General features: G+C 30.5%; 7 protein-coding genes across 11 annotated transcripts; 3 read left to right on the top strand and 4 right to left on the bottom strand.

The window, feature by feature from the left end:
* Positions 1 to 75: 75 nt before the first annotated feature.
* Positions 76 to 1,072, bottom strand: LOC126874799 (growth arrest and DNA damage-inducible proteins-interacting protein 1). The gene is made up of 2 exons (XM_050637240.1): positions 623 to 1,072; positions 76 to 505 (listed from the first exon to the last, which is right to left on the bottom strand). Exons 1-2 carry the CDS (start codon positions 1,066 to 1,068, stop codon positions 163 to 165), a joined length of 789 nt encoding a protein of 262 aa, XP_050493197.1. The 5' UTR covers positions 1,069 to 1,072; the 3' UTR covers positions 76 to 162.
* A 252-nt stretch (positions 1,073 to 1,324) lies between these two features.
* Positions 1,325 to 1,986, top strand: LOC126874807 (probable DNA-directed RNA polymerases I and III subunit RPAC2). Its single transcript, XM_050637253.1, has 3 exons — positions 1,325 to 1,468; positions 1,565 to 1,662; positions 1,734 to 1,986. Exons 1-3 carry the CDS (start codon positions 1,451 to 1,453, stop codon positions 1,942 to 1,944), a joined length of 327 nt encoding a protein of 108 aa, XP_050493210.1. The 5' UTR covers positions 1,325 to 1,450; the 3' UTR covers positions 1,945 to 1,986.
* A 195-nt stretch (positions 1,987 to 2,181) lies between these two features.
* Positions 2,182 to 3,576, bottom strand: LOC126874798 (40S ribosomal protein S2-like). The gene is made up of 3 exons (XM_050637238.1): positions 3,465 to 3,576; positions 2,790 to 3,138; positions 2,182 to 2,699 (listed from the first exon to the last, which is right to left on the bottom strand). The coding sequence occupies exons 2-3, from the start codon at positions 3,135 to 3,137 to the stop codon at positions 2,205 to 2,207; spliced, it is 843 nt and encodes a 280-aa protein (XP_050493195.1). The 5' UTR covers position 3,138; positions 3,465 to 3,576; the 3' UTR covers positions 2,182 to 2,204.
* Positions 3,577 to 3,694: 118 nt separating this feature from the next.
* Positions 3,695 to 6,532, top strand: LOC126874790 (testis-specific serine/threonine-protein kinase 1-like). Of its 2 annotated transcripts, none has more exons than XM_050637224.1 (6): positions 3,695 to 3,836; positions 3,988 to 4,119; positions 4,315 to 4,618; positions 5,018 to 5,577; positions 5,664 to 5,753; positions 5,822 to 6,207. In XM_050637224.1, exons 2-6 carry the CDS (start codon positions 4,024 to 4,026, stop codon positions 5,867 to 5,869), a joined length of 1,098 nt encoding a protein of 365 aa, XP_050493181.1. In that variant the 5' UTR covers positions 3,695 to 3,836; positions 3,988 to 4,023; the 3' UTR covers positions 5,870 to 6,207. The 2 variants fall into 2 exon arrangements, 1 of the variants encoding a protein (XP_050493181.1); XR_007693014.1 differs by adding an exon at positions 6,399 to 6,532 and having other exon boundaries at positions 3,746 to 4,119; positions 5,822 to 5,993.
* LOC126874764 (uncharacterized) lies at positions 6,069 to 13,898 on the bottom strand. Of its 2 annotated transcripts, XM_050637124.1 has the most exons (16): positions 13,758 to 13,898; positions 13,550 to 13,657; positions 13,356 to 13,478; positions 11,557 to 11,708; positions 10,544 to 11,488; positions 10,064 to 10,475; positions 9,547 to 9,989; positions 9,323 to 9,462; positions 8,980 to 9,242; positions 8,628 to 8,879; positions 8,199 to 8,542; positions 7,867 to 8,119; positions 7,547 to 7,781; positions 7,087 to 7,460; positions 6,614 to 6,904; positions 6,069 to 6,514 (listed from the first exon to the last, which is right to left on the bottom strand). In XM_050637124.1, the coding sequence occupies exons 1-16, from the start codon at positions 13,762 to 13,764 to the stop codon at positions 6,156 to 6,158; spliced, it is 4,701 nt and encodes a 1,566-aa protein (XP_050493081.1). In that variant the 5' UTR covers positions 13,765 to 13,898; the 3' UTR covers positions 6,069 to 6,155. The 2 variants fall into 2 exon arrangements, with proteins under 2 accessions (XP_050493081.1, XP_050493080.1); XM_050637123.1 differs by lacking the exon at positions 13,758 to 13,898 and having other exon boundaries at positions 13,550 to 13,685.
* LOC126874795 (RWD domain-containing protein 2A) lies at positions 6,411 to 13,366 on the top strand. 3 transcript variants are annotated; one of them, XM_050637235.1, is made up of 4 exons: positions 6,411 to 6,502; positions 12,154 to 12,306; positions 12,388 to 12,834; positions 12,928 to 13,366. In XM_050637235.1, exons 1-4 carry the CDS (start codon positions 6,485 to 6,487, stop codon positions 13,162 to 13,164), a joined length of 855 nt encoding a protein of 284 aa, XP_050493192.1. In that variant the 5' UTR covers positions 6,411 to 6,484; the 3' UTR covers positions 13,165 to 13,366. The 3 variants fall into 3 exon arrangements, with proteins under 3 accessions (XP_050493192.1, XP_050493193.1, XP_050493191.1); XM_050637236.1 differs by lacking the exon at positions 6,411 to 6,502 and adding an exon at positions 8,280 to 8,413; XM_050637234.1 differs by lacking the exon at positions 6,411 to 6,502 and having other exon boundaries at positions 11,702 to 12,306.
* Positions 13,652 to 14,829, bottom strand: LOC126874804 (anaphase-promoting complex subunit 10). The gene is made up of 3 exons (XM_050637249.1): positions 14,615 to 14,829; positions 14,295 to 14,547; positions 13,652 to 14,213 (listed from the first exon to the last, which is right to left on the bottom strand). The coding sequence occupies exons 1-3, from the start codon at positions 14,637 to 14,639 to the stop codon at positions 13,922 to 13,924; spliced, it is 570 nt and encodes a 189-aa protein (XP_050493206.1). The 5' UTR covers positions 14,640 to 14,829; the 3' UTR covers positions 13,652 to 13,921.
* Positions 14,830 to 14,875: the final 46 nt, after the last annotated feature.

Genomic DNA, 14,875 nt, shown 5'->3' with positions numbered 1-14,875 from the left:
TATTATTATTCTTTTAAACTCTGATTACTTTGAAAATTTTATATACGGAGAAGTAGGAATTTAACTAACAGTGAATGTTTGTAAAGTGTTCATTTTACTATGTAGAAATTATTTTACAATACAACACGTTTTCATCAAACTGTCTGTTTCGTAGGTATTTAATTATTTTTGTTGAGAATCTGTTTCATCTTCATCTTCCTCTGCTTTATTACTTTCAGATTCTCTAAGCAATCGTTCTGCTATTTTCTTTTCTCTCTCCAATGCCTTTGCTTTCTTCAGTTCCTTCTTTAACTTTTTCTCATCTTTTTCTGCCATAGTCACTGCCTCTGTTAGTTTTGTTGTGGACATAGTTCCTTGAGCTATCAATTGACGTCTAATCTCTTCAATCTTACGTTCCCTTCGCTCTTTAGCTTCCAATTCTACCTTCTGCTTTTGAGCTATTTTTTCTTGTACCTGAGCTATTAATTGCTTCATAGTGGCCATTTTCTTTTCTATTTCCGCTTGCCTATAGAAAGATATATATTTAGACATTTATTGTTATATTATAGTATATATATATATATATATATATAACATATATATAACATATATATAACTTTTTTTTGTTACTATTTTTACATACTTAGCTAACAATGCTTCTTCTTCCATTTTCTTTTTTTCTTTAATCTGTTGTAATCTTTCTTGAATATTTAATGGATGTGCAAGACTTTCATATTCTTTCATGTCTTCTACTTCTTCAGGAGTAGGCCAAGCCAATCCTGCAGATTCTCCTAAAGCTTCCATTCCATACCTTCCTAATATTCGTTTCTTGTATTTGACTGTCTCATGAAACCAATCTTGTGGTGTATTGTAAGGCTTTTTCCCTAACAATATATTCCTATGTGCTTCTGTAAGTCTTGATTTATTTCTCTTTCTTTCTAACTCAGCATAATCTTTCTCTTCTATAAGGATAGGTTCCTCCTCAGCGGATTCGATAATTTTATTTTCCTTTGAAAAGAAATATCTTGGACCAATATTTTGAAATCTTAACTTCAATGGTCCATTGAAAATTAGCTGTTTTATATACATTTTTTGCCCTCCTTTTGTTTATTTTCGCGTTGTTTATTATATTAATAATGCAGAATTATTAACAACTTTGGAATTAAGTAATGAAAAATGTTTCCCTTATTTAACTAAATCATCGAACTATATTGTTCTTTGCAATTAATGAAAGTTATAATTAATATTTCTTATTAAGATCATTAACTCTATCTTGCAATACACTAAGTGAATATGAACATAAAGTAAATAGGTTATGTCAAGTTATGTATCTAACATTATGTCAGGTTAGGCTATGTAGTATAACAACGTCTGTATGTTCAACGGGTTTGTGACGATGTTGATGATACTGTGAATTTAATATTATAATAATATAATATATTTTACAATAATTAGTTTAATAGTTGATAAAATGGGTCGATTAGCAGAGGTACGATATTTATTAATATTAAATTATATAGATTATATGTTTTGCAATGTAAAATATAAAACATAACCTATTATCGATACTTTATTTTATATACAGGTGGTTAGCGAACAATCATCCGAGAAATGTAAAACTTTTGTATTCATGGGTGAAGGTTATACTTTGGGAAATTCCTTAGTAGCAGTAATCTCGCAAAAGTACGCCGCATTAATTAGAACGTAAGTTCAACCATAAATAGATCATTAATTATTAATCATCTTTATTACAGTCCTGATGTGGAGTTTTGTGCTTGTTTCGTCAATCATCCAGCAGAAGGAAACATATACTTGAGGATCCAAGCGAAAAACGGAAAAGCTATAGACATACTAAGAAAAGGATTACAAGATTTTGAAAAGATTTGTGATCACACTATAGAAACTTTCAACAATGCTTATGAACAGTTTAAGACTTCTAGAGATATGTTTGTAGATAGTACATAGAGTAGTATCTTTTACAGAAATATATAATTTATTTGATTTTTACTTTATAATTATTATTATTTATGAATATTAATATTTAACTAGATAATATTTTACAATATTTTTTTATATTACATGTGTGTTCTGTAAATTTTTGCATCTTTATATACCATAAGTGCATAAACATCTACCAGTCTACCTACAAAATATGGTATATAATAAAAATAGGAAAGGAAAGGGAAAATGACCAGAATTAGGTAATTTATATGGAAGTTTATTTCTTAGGCAACCTCAGCAGGCCTTTGTCTGCCCACAACTCTGTGGCTTTTTGACAAATAGTCTGCAAACTCTTGATAAGGAGCTTTCCTTAGCGCCTGATCGTGCCAGAGATCTGGTGTTAAGTAGGCATAGGTTTTGGCAATAGCTGCATAGGTAGCTTTTGCAAAATTACCAAGAGTACAAGTAGATCCTCTGGCCGAGGTATAGCAGTCCTCTATACCAGCCATCTGTAATAATTTCTTAGGCACAGGCGCTGATACGATACCTGTACCCCTCGGTGCTGGAATTAGACGCACCTGAACCGATCCACACTTGCCAGTAACTTTACAGGGTACAGTGTGAGGATCACCAATCTTGTTTCCCCAATAACCACGACGTACTGGCACAACTGAAAGCTTAGCCAGTATGATAGCTCCACGAATGGCAGTGGCCACTTCCTTAGAGCATTTTACACCTAGGCCAATGTGGCCTTTATAATCCCCAATAGCTACGAAAGCCTATAAAATGGGAAATTACTAATATCATCTCTAGTGAATTAATAATCATACTAGATCAACATTTGAAAAGTTATGCCTATATAAAGTTACCTTGAAACGAGTACGCTGTCCAGCTCTGGTTTGTTTCTGTACTGGCATGATTTTCAGTACTTCATCTTTCAATTCAACTCCAAGGAATTTGTCAATGATCTCATATTCTTTGATAGGCAAGGAAAAGAGATAGATGTGTTCTAAGGATTCTATTCTTCCATCTCTAACAAGGCGTCCAAGTTTAGTTACTGGGATCCATTCTTTGCTATCTTCTTTACCACGTCCACGACCACGACCTCGACCTCTGCCTCCACGGCCTCTACCTCTTGGACCTCCACGGTCACCTCCTCCACGAGAACCAAACCCTCCACGAAAACCTCCACGCGCGGCTGGAGCAGTGTCCGCCATTCTGTTTGACATTGACAAAAGAAATAAGATTTATAGATTATTAAGTGAAAAACTAAATAATTAAATAATGTATTTAATAAAATAGTTAGGTTAGGTTTGGATTATGTTTTTGAACGGTAGAAATATTTTATTCGTTAGGGGGCAGTACCACACTGACCCCAAAACGCGTGTCTCTGATGACTAGTAGATTGATATTTTAAATACAAAATTTAATTTTTACAATATTTATTAAAATTATAGAATTTTTTATATTTATAAAAGTAACAAAAACGTGTTTTATAGAGAATCGAATAATGAAAATGAAAAAATTATTCGTAGCATACTTACGTTCCTCCTCTCTCCTGAGTTACAGGAGAAAGTCCATCACCTCTCTCACATTCACGAAGTCGAATAAGTCGATATATCTCGATTAGATGCTACATCCGATATTTAAATATACATTTCAATAAAACACGAACTCTTAATGTTTTCATTTAACTAATTTTTTAATTAACTTTTTATCTCTTTGGTATCCTTTAATTTTTTAAAAATTCATTTTCTTAATGTTTGAAGTAATATAAATACATATAAAGTAGGCCATGAATTCTGTCATCGTGTTTTACATCGAGCATGATATTTAATTAGGCAAAATGGTTAAATGACTTTGATATTTTCATAGCCAGAACTCTATTCCACTGCAATCTTGATTGTTAAATAAAAGTAAGCGGAAGAACAATCTTAAATTACTATAAAATGTATAAGAGTTTTTACACAATATTATAATAGTTCTGTTTTTTTAATTACATTTATAAAATTATGAATTTGCATATAAATCTGCAGTCTACTAATCAGTTATGAATTATTATAACAGGATCAGTAGGATGTCACTTGTGGATCGCGAAATCTCATGACGAGTTTGAGTCAGACGTCATCCGAGGAGGCAGTTTTATTAGCACGCGGTTATAAATTTTTAAAAAAGCTGGGAGAAGGTGCTTACGCGAAGGTTAATTAAGCATCTCGCAAATTATTAAGATTATAAAACGATACGGTAAACGATTTACAAAAGAGGGGTATAATTCAAATTTATTCCTCCCCTCGGTCGGTAACATCGTTTTCTTTACTTGGGCTTATCAAATATATGCACATTTTTTACAATCTTTCTTTAATTAACATAAAATTTGTATTTGTTTAATCGTAGGTGTATCTGGCGGAGTATAAACCAGAATCAGATCCAGAAAGGAATAGTACTTTGGCTTGCAAAGTGATAGACACCGGGCTAGCGCCGAAAGATTTCGTCCGAAAGTTTCTTCCCCGGGAGCTCGACATCCTGGTGAAATTGAATCATCCTCACGTGGTGCATGTACATAGTATATTCCAAAGACGTACAAAATATTTCATATTTATGCGTTACGCTGAGAATGGCGATCTCCTGGAGTTTATACTGAAGAATGGTGCGGTTGCAGAGGGACAGGCGCGTGTATGGTTTCGACAACTTGCTCTTGGTAACACCGATATCTCTTTAAATCAGAGACCATATCTGTTATGACTTAAATTTAAGAAGTTATAGTATAAGAATTCATATTTTAGTTTAAATGATTTCTCTCACAAATAATCATATTAAATTTAATATTTTTTAAGATTAATATTCTTTTTTTGTTATTGGTAACTATTGATCAGGAGAGTCTTAATCATCTATAATAACTATTTATAGAGCCAGAACATTTAAAGTTTGATTTTTTAATAAATGTATTTTTTGGAAGATTTTTAAGAATTAGAACTTTTAAAAACAATTACTATTTTGGTCCCTGCTTTAAATACAGTACATGATGAAATAAATAAGATCAGGAGAATTGTTAAAAATCATGACTATTCTATATTAAAAAACTCTATCTTTGCTTCAGGTCTTCAATATTTACACGAAATGGAGATTGCCCATAGAGACATAAAATGCGAGAATGTTCTACTAACGTCAAATTTCAATGTCAAGCTTGCGGATTTCGGATTTGCTCGCTACGTGATAGATAATCGAGGTAAACGCGTTCTGAGCGATACTTATTGCGGTTCTCTATCGTACGCTGCCCCAGAGATCCTTCGTGCTTCCCCGTACAATCCAAAGATCGCGGATCTCTGGTCCCTTGGTGTCATCCTCTACATTCTTTTAAACAAATCGATGCCCTTTGACGACACTGATATCAAACGTCTGTACGAACAACAAACAAATCGCAAATGGAAGTTCCGAAGTAAAATCGCAGAAACCTTAAGCGAACAAGTAAAGAAGCTAGTGACTCGTCTTTTGGAACCTGATGTCTCGAAACGCTGGAAACTGGATCAGACATTGCACAGTGAATGGATTGCAATGGATCCTAGACTTCTGGTACTCACACCAGCTGAACAGACTGCTCTTAACAACGCAATGCAGGAGAGGAAGAAAATCGAAGAGAAATTCTCTGCGAAAGATCCTGTAAGACTGAAGGATTATTTTTTTATCACTACACTGCGGATGTATATGCAATTTAATTCTTTTTTATTAAAATATTTGTTTTTTAGAAATTGTTCAAAGTGGAGGAAAAGAAGAAAACGAACAACACGGCTAATGCGAAACCTGAAGAGGTCACCGTGATTAAGAAAGCTGCCAGAGTTTGTATTTTATTTTATTCTTTTTATTTTCTTTTGAAGAAATATATATAATAATTTCTGCTGCTTAGGTAACAATGTCTTCTGTAGCTGCTGGACCCATATTTAAACGCTCTTAGCGTTCAGGAGTATACGTATGTTGAGCTTTATATGAATCTCCATGACCATAAACCATCAAGTTGCTGTCAGGAGAATTTTTCTACACCTTCATACATCTTGAACAGTTTTATACACCTCTTAAAGGTTCTGTTTTATTAGTTTCCTTCATACTGAATAACAATAATCACACATCATTCATTGTACATTGAGACACCCAAATATTAGGAAAATAATATTTAATATACTTTTGTTTAAATTTCTCAGTTACATATCAGAGATAATGCAAGAAAATTAATTTAACAATCTTCAATTTCCTATGTATCGTGCTTTCATTAAAGTTGTATTATTTTTTGAAGTACATTGCACATAGAAATTATGTTCATCAACGAACGTTTCTACTTTTTCTTTGAGGGGAATCCCAATAATATTTCTAGGACTTGCTAGTCCTTCAAGATCCCATACACCATCTGATAGTAATAACAAAAGCTGATTATTTGGAGATGTACTTATTTCAAACACGTCCGTGACTGGCAAAACATATTCTTGCAGATCTTCCCATGGCTGATAACGTAAGACTAAAGTCTGTGTGGTCAGTCGTAGAATGATCCACAAGGTATCTATCCTTGGCTCCGCAAATGCTTCCATTATTCTTGGTATGTGTAGTTCTACAAATTATGAAAGTATTTACATAAACATTCGTAGTCTACTTATTGAATATTAAAGCATTTCAATAAAATAGAAACATCAAATGAACTTGGACAAACCTTTTGAATGAACAAGTTCGTTCTTTATATTACTAAATAAAGATATGGATACAGAATCAAAGTTTACAAATACAATAAGTTCTTTTTCGTCCATGACAATTAATTTTTTGACATGAAAGTCACTGTCGTTTGTTTGATATGTTAATACAGTGCCGTTCAGTGCAGATTTACTAAAACAATGTGAGGAAGAGTTTGTAGATTTACATTGTACTGGCTGAATAATTTCAGATTTATTAGAAGCAACAATGGTGTCTTCTACAACTTCCAATTTATTTATATAAACAGCTCGATCTATAATGATAAAATATTTAAGTATTAATAATAATAATTAAAGTTACCTGTTGTTTAAGGAGGGTATACCACTTTGTTTCGAAAAATTGAAAAGATTCTTTTTATATAGTTTTAAGTTTGATATGCATAAAATATTGTGGTGTGCCCTCTTAAAAGTTAAAAAGAAAAAGTAAAAGAAATACTTTGTAAAGCTGTATTAATGGTTTCGGCTGCCTCTAAAAATATCTTCATTTTTTCAGCAATGGGTAAAACACTCAAATAACTTGTGTAAAAGTTCTTCAACTCCGCTCCTCCATAAGTATCTTTAATTATAAGATCTCCATGAATATGTAAGCTGTTTTGAAATTCAATTTCTGTTTTTATTGTTTGAAGATGATTATTCTTCTTTAATTGATGATCTACTAGCTCAGTCAAATTCACATCATTTATTAAACCACTAACAATGAGCTCAGATGCATTAATAGAACCTTGAAACTTTTTCTGACCATAAATTCTTTGGTTCGTAGATTTTGTTAATACTTCTTCTATAGTATTTCCCATTACAGTTCCAGACACCCTAATTAATAATAATGAATAATAACAGTTGAATATTAATTTTAGTTAAACCAGTTTAATGGTAAATAGATTAATTTTATTAATTACTCTATATCGCTAAACGTAGCAGTGATAAATGTTTTTTGTCCCTTTATGATTGCATGTTTCTTCAACTTCGTCAAAGCATTAGCAGCCCATTTATCAAAGTTGTAACCATTCAAATTCTCTGCAGCTAAACGTATGACTGTTTTCTTTCCAGTTACAATATTTTCTCTCGAATCGTATCTCATAACATCTTTCTTAAGATCCAGTTTGTTAATCGTATGTTTTGCACGCAAGTTTCCTAAATTTTTCATATATTGTAAAATTTGTTTCAAAAATATTTTACAAGAATCCTTTATTTTATCTCACAATTTTATTATTATTACCTAAGACCTTTAATGTATGGAATGTCCATTTTGCCTTCACTTGTTGGTCTTTATCCTTTAGCAAAGAATTCTCAAATATATCATTGAGATCTGATAGTGAAGATTTTAGTCTTGAAACATTTGAACCCACAATAAAAGGAACTTCAATATTATTCAAAGACACAGGGTATGATATTTCCTGTAACTTGGTTTTGCTTAAAACACGTTTTGAAATGTTTTTCCACATTTCAATATTTAATGTACTTATTTCATTCTAAAAGTGATTATTATTTTAATAATGATTTGTCTTATAATGTTATAACAAAATATTTATATGATAATTCATTGCTCACATCTAAAATAACATTTCCATTTATCACTATATTTTCAAAATGCAAATTCTTTCCATAAAGTGTTGTAACATTTGTTGTCAACCAAATTTCTGTAAACAGTTTTTCTAATCTAATATTATTTACATTTGTTATTGCTGGTTCAAGTGGAAATCGTGCAGATCCGTTAATAAAGATATTAACTGGAGTCTCATCTTCAGCAATTTTAAAAGAATATGGTAAATTTATTGCATTTGCTTCTATATTACCAGAAATTCTCTTTTTATGCAAATTAAGATCTTTCTCTGTGTCTATCAAATGAAATGGAAGATGAGAAGCATGTATATGATTCGTACTAAAATCGCTACCTAAAACAAAGTACTATTAATAAATTGAATAAAAAACGTTATATCGTTAATTAATTTTTATTAATTTTTATTAATTATAACTTACGAAATATTATATTTTGCAAAGATTTCATATCGGTGAGCCTTATAGCATTATCCAAGAAATCAGTCATATTAATATTATTAATGTAATCTACATAAACATGTTGTTCTAATATTAGATTTTTAATTATCTTGTTATCTAATTCTATGTAAAATCGAACAGGTAATCTGAGAGTATTTGTTTTCAAGTTTGTTGCTTCTATAGAGGTATTGAGAATATTAGGTTCAATCCATGAATTCACAAGCCTCTCCAATTCTGTATAATTAAAAAAGAATTGATAAATTTACAAATTGTATCAAATAAAATAAGAAGTATCAAATAGAAATATAATATTTAAAAAATTATCTTATTTTACCTGTTAAATTCAAATTATTCAGTTGCGTTGTAAATATATTTTTTGCGGTGAGATTATGATAATACAGTTTCTCAGATAAAATAGATTTGAAAACTACTGCGAAATTATCAATGAAATAATCTTCACCCAAGTTCCCGACAATTTGTGAACTATTTAATTTTTTTACAGCAATGATATCCGCTATTAACGTTGTAGTTTTAATTTCAGGTGCAATAACAGAGGTGGCACATAATGTTGAATCCTCTAAAAATAAATCTTGCTTCCTTTAAATAAAGAAAATATTGCTTAAATATATTTGTTTTGTATTAATTCTTTTACTAATGCAAATATTAAGTAAACTTACTCTGATTTTAATTTATTGTAAGAGAACTTTGTTATCTCTACATTTTGGTGAAAATGTTTATTTCCTGATATAATACTAATATTTTGGAAATTCACAGTAATCCATTTTTTAAAGCCATACACAGTGATATTGCTCCATTTCTAGAATAAAACTCAATTACTTCTGTTACTTACTATATCACAATATATTTACAAAATTAAATATGTAGGAAATATTATACTTGCCATTTTTTCACTTGAAAGGATTAAGGACACTGATATATTATCGTGTAAAGATATTGCATTTGACAAGGTACTTTTGATTGACCCTGTCTTACTAGCAATTAAGTCTGTAGATGTTAAATTATCAATCTTGACATTTTCTAAAGTGAAATTGTTATATAAAATCATGGGCTCACTAACGAATATGGTAGGTGACAATCTTTTCCATTTTCCTTCTATTTTTCCCCTTAAATCATCAATATTTTTTATTTTTAGTTTAGGTGTTTTGATTGAACCAGTAACTGTTGAGAATGAGCCATTTAATGGCAATAAAATCCCTCCTGTTGTTAAATTCAATTCTTTAACTTTCATCTCTTTTATTGTTACATCTTGCTTTGTTAAGAATGTGGCAATATTTAATGGCATAAAAGCATTTGTTGCCTTCATGTTAGTAAAAATATGCTTTCCTGAAATAAAGATTTCATAAATTATTTTCTATAGTTAAACAGTTAATTAAGAAATGAAAGTCAGAATGTATTACCAGAAACTAGTTGATCACCAGTTACTTTCAAAGCATTTTCCTGTAAATAACCTAAAGTTATTCCATTAATTAATTCAGAAACTATAATGTCTTCTATTGGAAGACTTAAGAGAGGACATTTCCAGTTGCTTAGTTCTTCTATACTTAATTCATCAAAATTTAATTCTTGATTTGTCTTTATTGACATTACTAACTTGGTCAAGAAATTCATATTCTCCTTAACATTCAATCGATTGATTTTACACTTTGTTTTACAATTCACTTGAATTGTTTTTGCATGTAGTGAAGAAATAGTTTTAATTTTGGGATGCCACTTGTTACTAATATCAACCTTTTGTGCTTGAAATCTAAAGGTCAGTTTCTTATATTGCTTATATAAATCTTTTAATTGTTGTAAGTTGTGTCTGTTTATCTGCAAAGGTAATAAAAATATTAAATTGGTTTGGCTTAATTTAGTTTGTTAAAGATGCAATATCTTACATTATGAACATAAAGCTGATCAATATGACCACTTAAAATTGTGATAGGATCCTTTGGCATTGGAATTTCTTTCATTGCTCTCTGAATTCTATTCTTGGCATTAATGTTCCATACTCTTATTTCTTCTTGTAAATTCTTATTAGATTTCTTTTTAATCCATAATGGTTGTTTCAACGTCCATTTATTATCTTTGCTTCTCATTAGTAATAATTCTTCATTATATAGTATTACTCGACGAAATTGACTGATTCCAGATAATTTTGCATTTAATTCTATGAATCTCCAGCCATTATATTGATAGGCTACTATAGTGTCTTTATGTAAAGTTAAGAGTATAATTGCTTTCCTTGAAATAACTGGTAATATAAAATTACCAGAAGAAATTTGTTGAAATGGTATAAAACGATCGTGTATTTCCTTATAAATAACAGTGAAAGACTCTGTTGATAGAGTTAGATAGTGTTCTGTGAAATGGCCTTCTGTTAATTGAAAGTAAGAGACATTTTCACTCAATGGCAATTTTTGTACCATTACAAATTTATTGGTTCTTAAGGAATACTTAAAAATCAATGTAGAAGAACCAGTCACTGCTAAATACATAAATCCTTTACTTTGGAATGGAATTAATTTCTTAGAACCAACATCAATGACCTGTATCAGATCAAAGTAATTATCAAACCAGATGTAAATTGAAATGTTTGAATGAGAAACTGTGCCTAAATGCAACCGATTCATTCCATTCCAAATTGTTAGATGATTTATATCATTCAACTCAAAATCATGAACTGGCTGCAGATAATAGTTGTTTAGGACTTTGGTGAAACTTAAAATAACAGATCCATTTTGATTTTGGATAATGAGAAGCGCTCCATATGGACAACTATTTACAAATATTTGTTTTCCATTTACCACAGGATAAGAGATTGTGTCATAAAAAACGTCATTCTGAAATGAAAACTAATTTATAAAATTCAACATTTCACTTTGATTTTATAAAAATAATAGAATGTTACATTTATCTGGTACAAGGATACTTTGGAAATATCTAAAACTACAGCAAACCAGATTGTTTCAAATTCATTTTGAAGAGAAAAGAACTTAATGTCTTGAACATTTACGAAATTGAGTCGATTAAGATCATGAAACCCAGTGAATACATTAATACCTGTAAAAATTAATATTGAAATTTAAATTTAAATTTAAATTCGATTTAACAAACGATTTAGTTATCGATTTGGTGATTCGATTCGATTTTTGTTTATCGATTCAAATCACGGCGCTGTCTTACTAACTGGCCAATGTTGTGTACAGGTTAAGTGGCCGTCGCTATCCCCATCAGTTCTTAAAAGTATCAGTATAGAGGATTCGTGGTAATTGTGATATAGACCTTCCCTTGATAATTGACCAGGATCACCGATTGAATGACTTGCGGTCAATTACCAAAGCAATAACACACGTGTGTTATTATCTCACTGAGTCTTCGATAACCTTAACGTTATTTATTTTTTTTTCTATTTAAATTAGAAATAATTTTAACGTGTACATCCATATGTGTTTTAACGGGCAATATGTCAACATACGAAGAAATAAAAGAAAATTTAACAACTCAGGTTTGCGAACTGGAAACATTGCAGTCTATTTATCCAAAAGAATTAAGGATTACAGATCATGGAGTGTTGGCTGATATTAACGAATTCATCAAGAATCCGATGCAGGAACTGCCTCGGAGATTGGAATATTCCATTGAAATTCCATTGGACAATGTAAGTTTGAAACAAACATTTTTATCAATATAATATATCAGTAGAATGTCTGCTAAAAATCTGGTATTTAATCATTCACAGGGATCTATAGAATTATTGATTAGTCTATCATCTAATTATCCTAAAGAAAAGCCTGAGGTTTATGCGAGGAGCTCTTTTCTGAACCGAACTCAACAATTGCTATTAAACCAGACACTGAGCGATATTCTCGAACATCAAGAAGAAAATGAGCCTTGCATTCAAGTATTAGTATTGTGGCTGCAAGATAATGGCGAAAATTTCCTTACAAATTCCAACAGAAATCTAAACAAAGAACTCACTCCTAAGCACAGGAAGAAAGATCAAAAGAATTCAACAGATTTTACCAGATATTGGATTTATAGTCATCATATATATAGTAAATATAAAAGAAATAAGATTGTCGATTTGGCAGAAGAAAATTCCCTTACGGGTTTCTGTCTGGCAGGAAAGCCTGGAGTAATTTGTATAGAAGGTGCCTTTGAAGACTGCGACTATTGTTGGCAAAAAGTACCAATTTTTTTTAATCTAAATAAACAAGAAACTCTTTTTTTGTATTTTCATAATTATAGAAAACTAAATTTTATATTTTGAAAATTTTAGATCAAATCTATGAATTGGCAGAAAATACTGTTAAGACTGATAGAAGAGGAGAAAGATTGTAAAGATATGATGGATATAATGCGTAAATTTAAAGATTTTCAAGAAATATTCTTTACTACTTCAGGACGTCATAATGATATGAACCAAGTATTAAAGTATTTAATAGAACACAAATCTCAACATGTGTTTCAGGAATTGTTTGATGTTGAAGTTAAATGTACTGAACTGGCAAATTGATAGTATGATTAATGATTGACAGTAGATATCTGTCATGACTTTAACAATCTTGTACAAATAAATTGATAAATAATTTGAATAATTAACAGTAGATATCTACCATGACTTTAACAATGTTGTTAAACAAATAAATATATTTGTAGAGAAAAAATATACTTGTTATTTTTCAATTATTTTTAATAAATACTTACCTTCTCCAGAATTCTCCTGTAATTCTCTTTTATGGCGGATAGAAATTATTTTCGATGTGTTTTTAATGTGTTCCGTAATTTTTGTATTAATTTCAGTTAATGTATTATTTAAATTTTTCGACGCTAAAAATTAGATTTCGAAATATAATATATAAATAACATTTAACTTCATTTTATCATTAGAAATTTCATACCATAATCTAGCTTCAATTCTCCAAAGAAATTTGATGTATCTTTAAGTACAGCATTTAATGCATAATTTTTTTCGGTATATTTGTGACATTTCACAGTGTTGATTAATACTAAAATAAGGAAAAACTTTAATATCATATTTCCACACTCGTTACTTAGAATGTTGATTCACAATTAGAAATAGTTCATAGATGAAAAGGTGGTCTTTACATTCCATGTTTACATTTTTTCCCCTTCCAGGTAACAGGATTAATTCAAATTCGTATATATATGAATTATGTGTGTAACATACAATTTTACATTGTAACTGAACTCTAATGAATATTTCATTAATATTCCTTGTTATTACAATTTCTTGCACAACGATTATTTCTTTATCTAACTGTAGCATAACGCAAAAACTCGTTGGTAAGGAAGTGGCCTGCAATGTAGGGAGCAGGTGGTCCAAGAACATCCTGTGTGGGACTATAAACTTTAATTTGTCTCATGTGCGTGTCTCGTCCATTCTGATGGTTGCTTATTACTGCTATTTGTATCATAAATGTCCTAATAGGTCTATCATTTATGTCCTTTATGGGAATGATAACCCAACCACTTGGTTCATTCAAATCCATTACTTCTATTTCTTGGAGATCATTAAAATTTGTACCTGCTCTAATACTTATCCTAAAAATGATGTTATAACATTAACAATTATCTAACATTTATTACTTTCAAGTAACAAAAGATATATACAACATTTCTTACCTGCTGGGAGTATAACTTTCATCTAACTTGTAATCTGTGTATATACATATGTCACGAATCGTTGTTTTCCTTTTGAACTGAATGTTTACCAGATGTGGAAGTTGTCCATCAGACTGCCAATATGTCTCTGTTATATCATCGCGCAATTGATCTACGCCAAAGCCAGGCTTACAACTGGACAGACTCCAAATTGCATGGTTTCCAACTTCTCGCACACGACCAGCTAGCTCCTCCTGTATAGGATCTATTTCTCCTAAAAAAGCATAACTATTACAGCAAATACCTTTCACTCGAGACGTGATTATATGCAAGATATTTACCTGTATTACCAGTCTTGTTACTCATTGTTAATTTTTTAAACTATAGGTACTTGATTAATCACAGAAACTTCTTAATACACTGAAAACATAAATTTTTCGTAAAATAGTAGAGAATTGAGTAGTTTCTTATCAAATGGACTAGGTGTCGAATTAGTTATAATGTTATTTATTTAAAGGTTTCTGTCAAAGATAGAAAGATGTGATGTTTACTCTTCTGCTGCCATCTATGACTAACCCATAAGAGATTTGAAACTTAAAAAA

Source organism: Bombus huntii, chromosome 16, assembly GCF_024542735.1.
Source record: "Bombus huntii isolate Logan2020A chromosome 16, iyBomHunt1.1, whole genome shotgun sequence".
Lineage (NCBI taxonomy): Eukaryota > Metazoa > Arthropoda > Insecta > Hymenoptera > Apidae > Bombus > Bombus huntii.
This window is presented reverse-complemented; position numbering and strand designations above follow the sequence as displayed.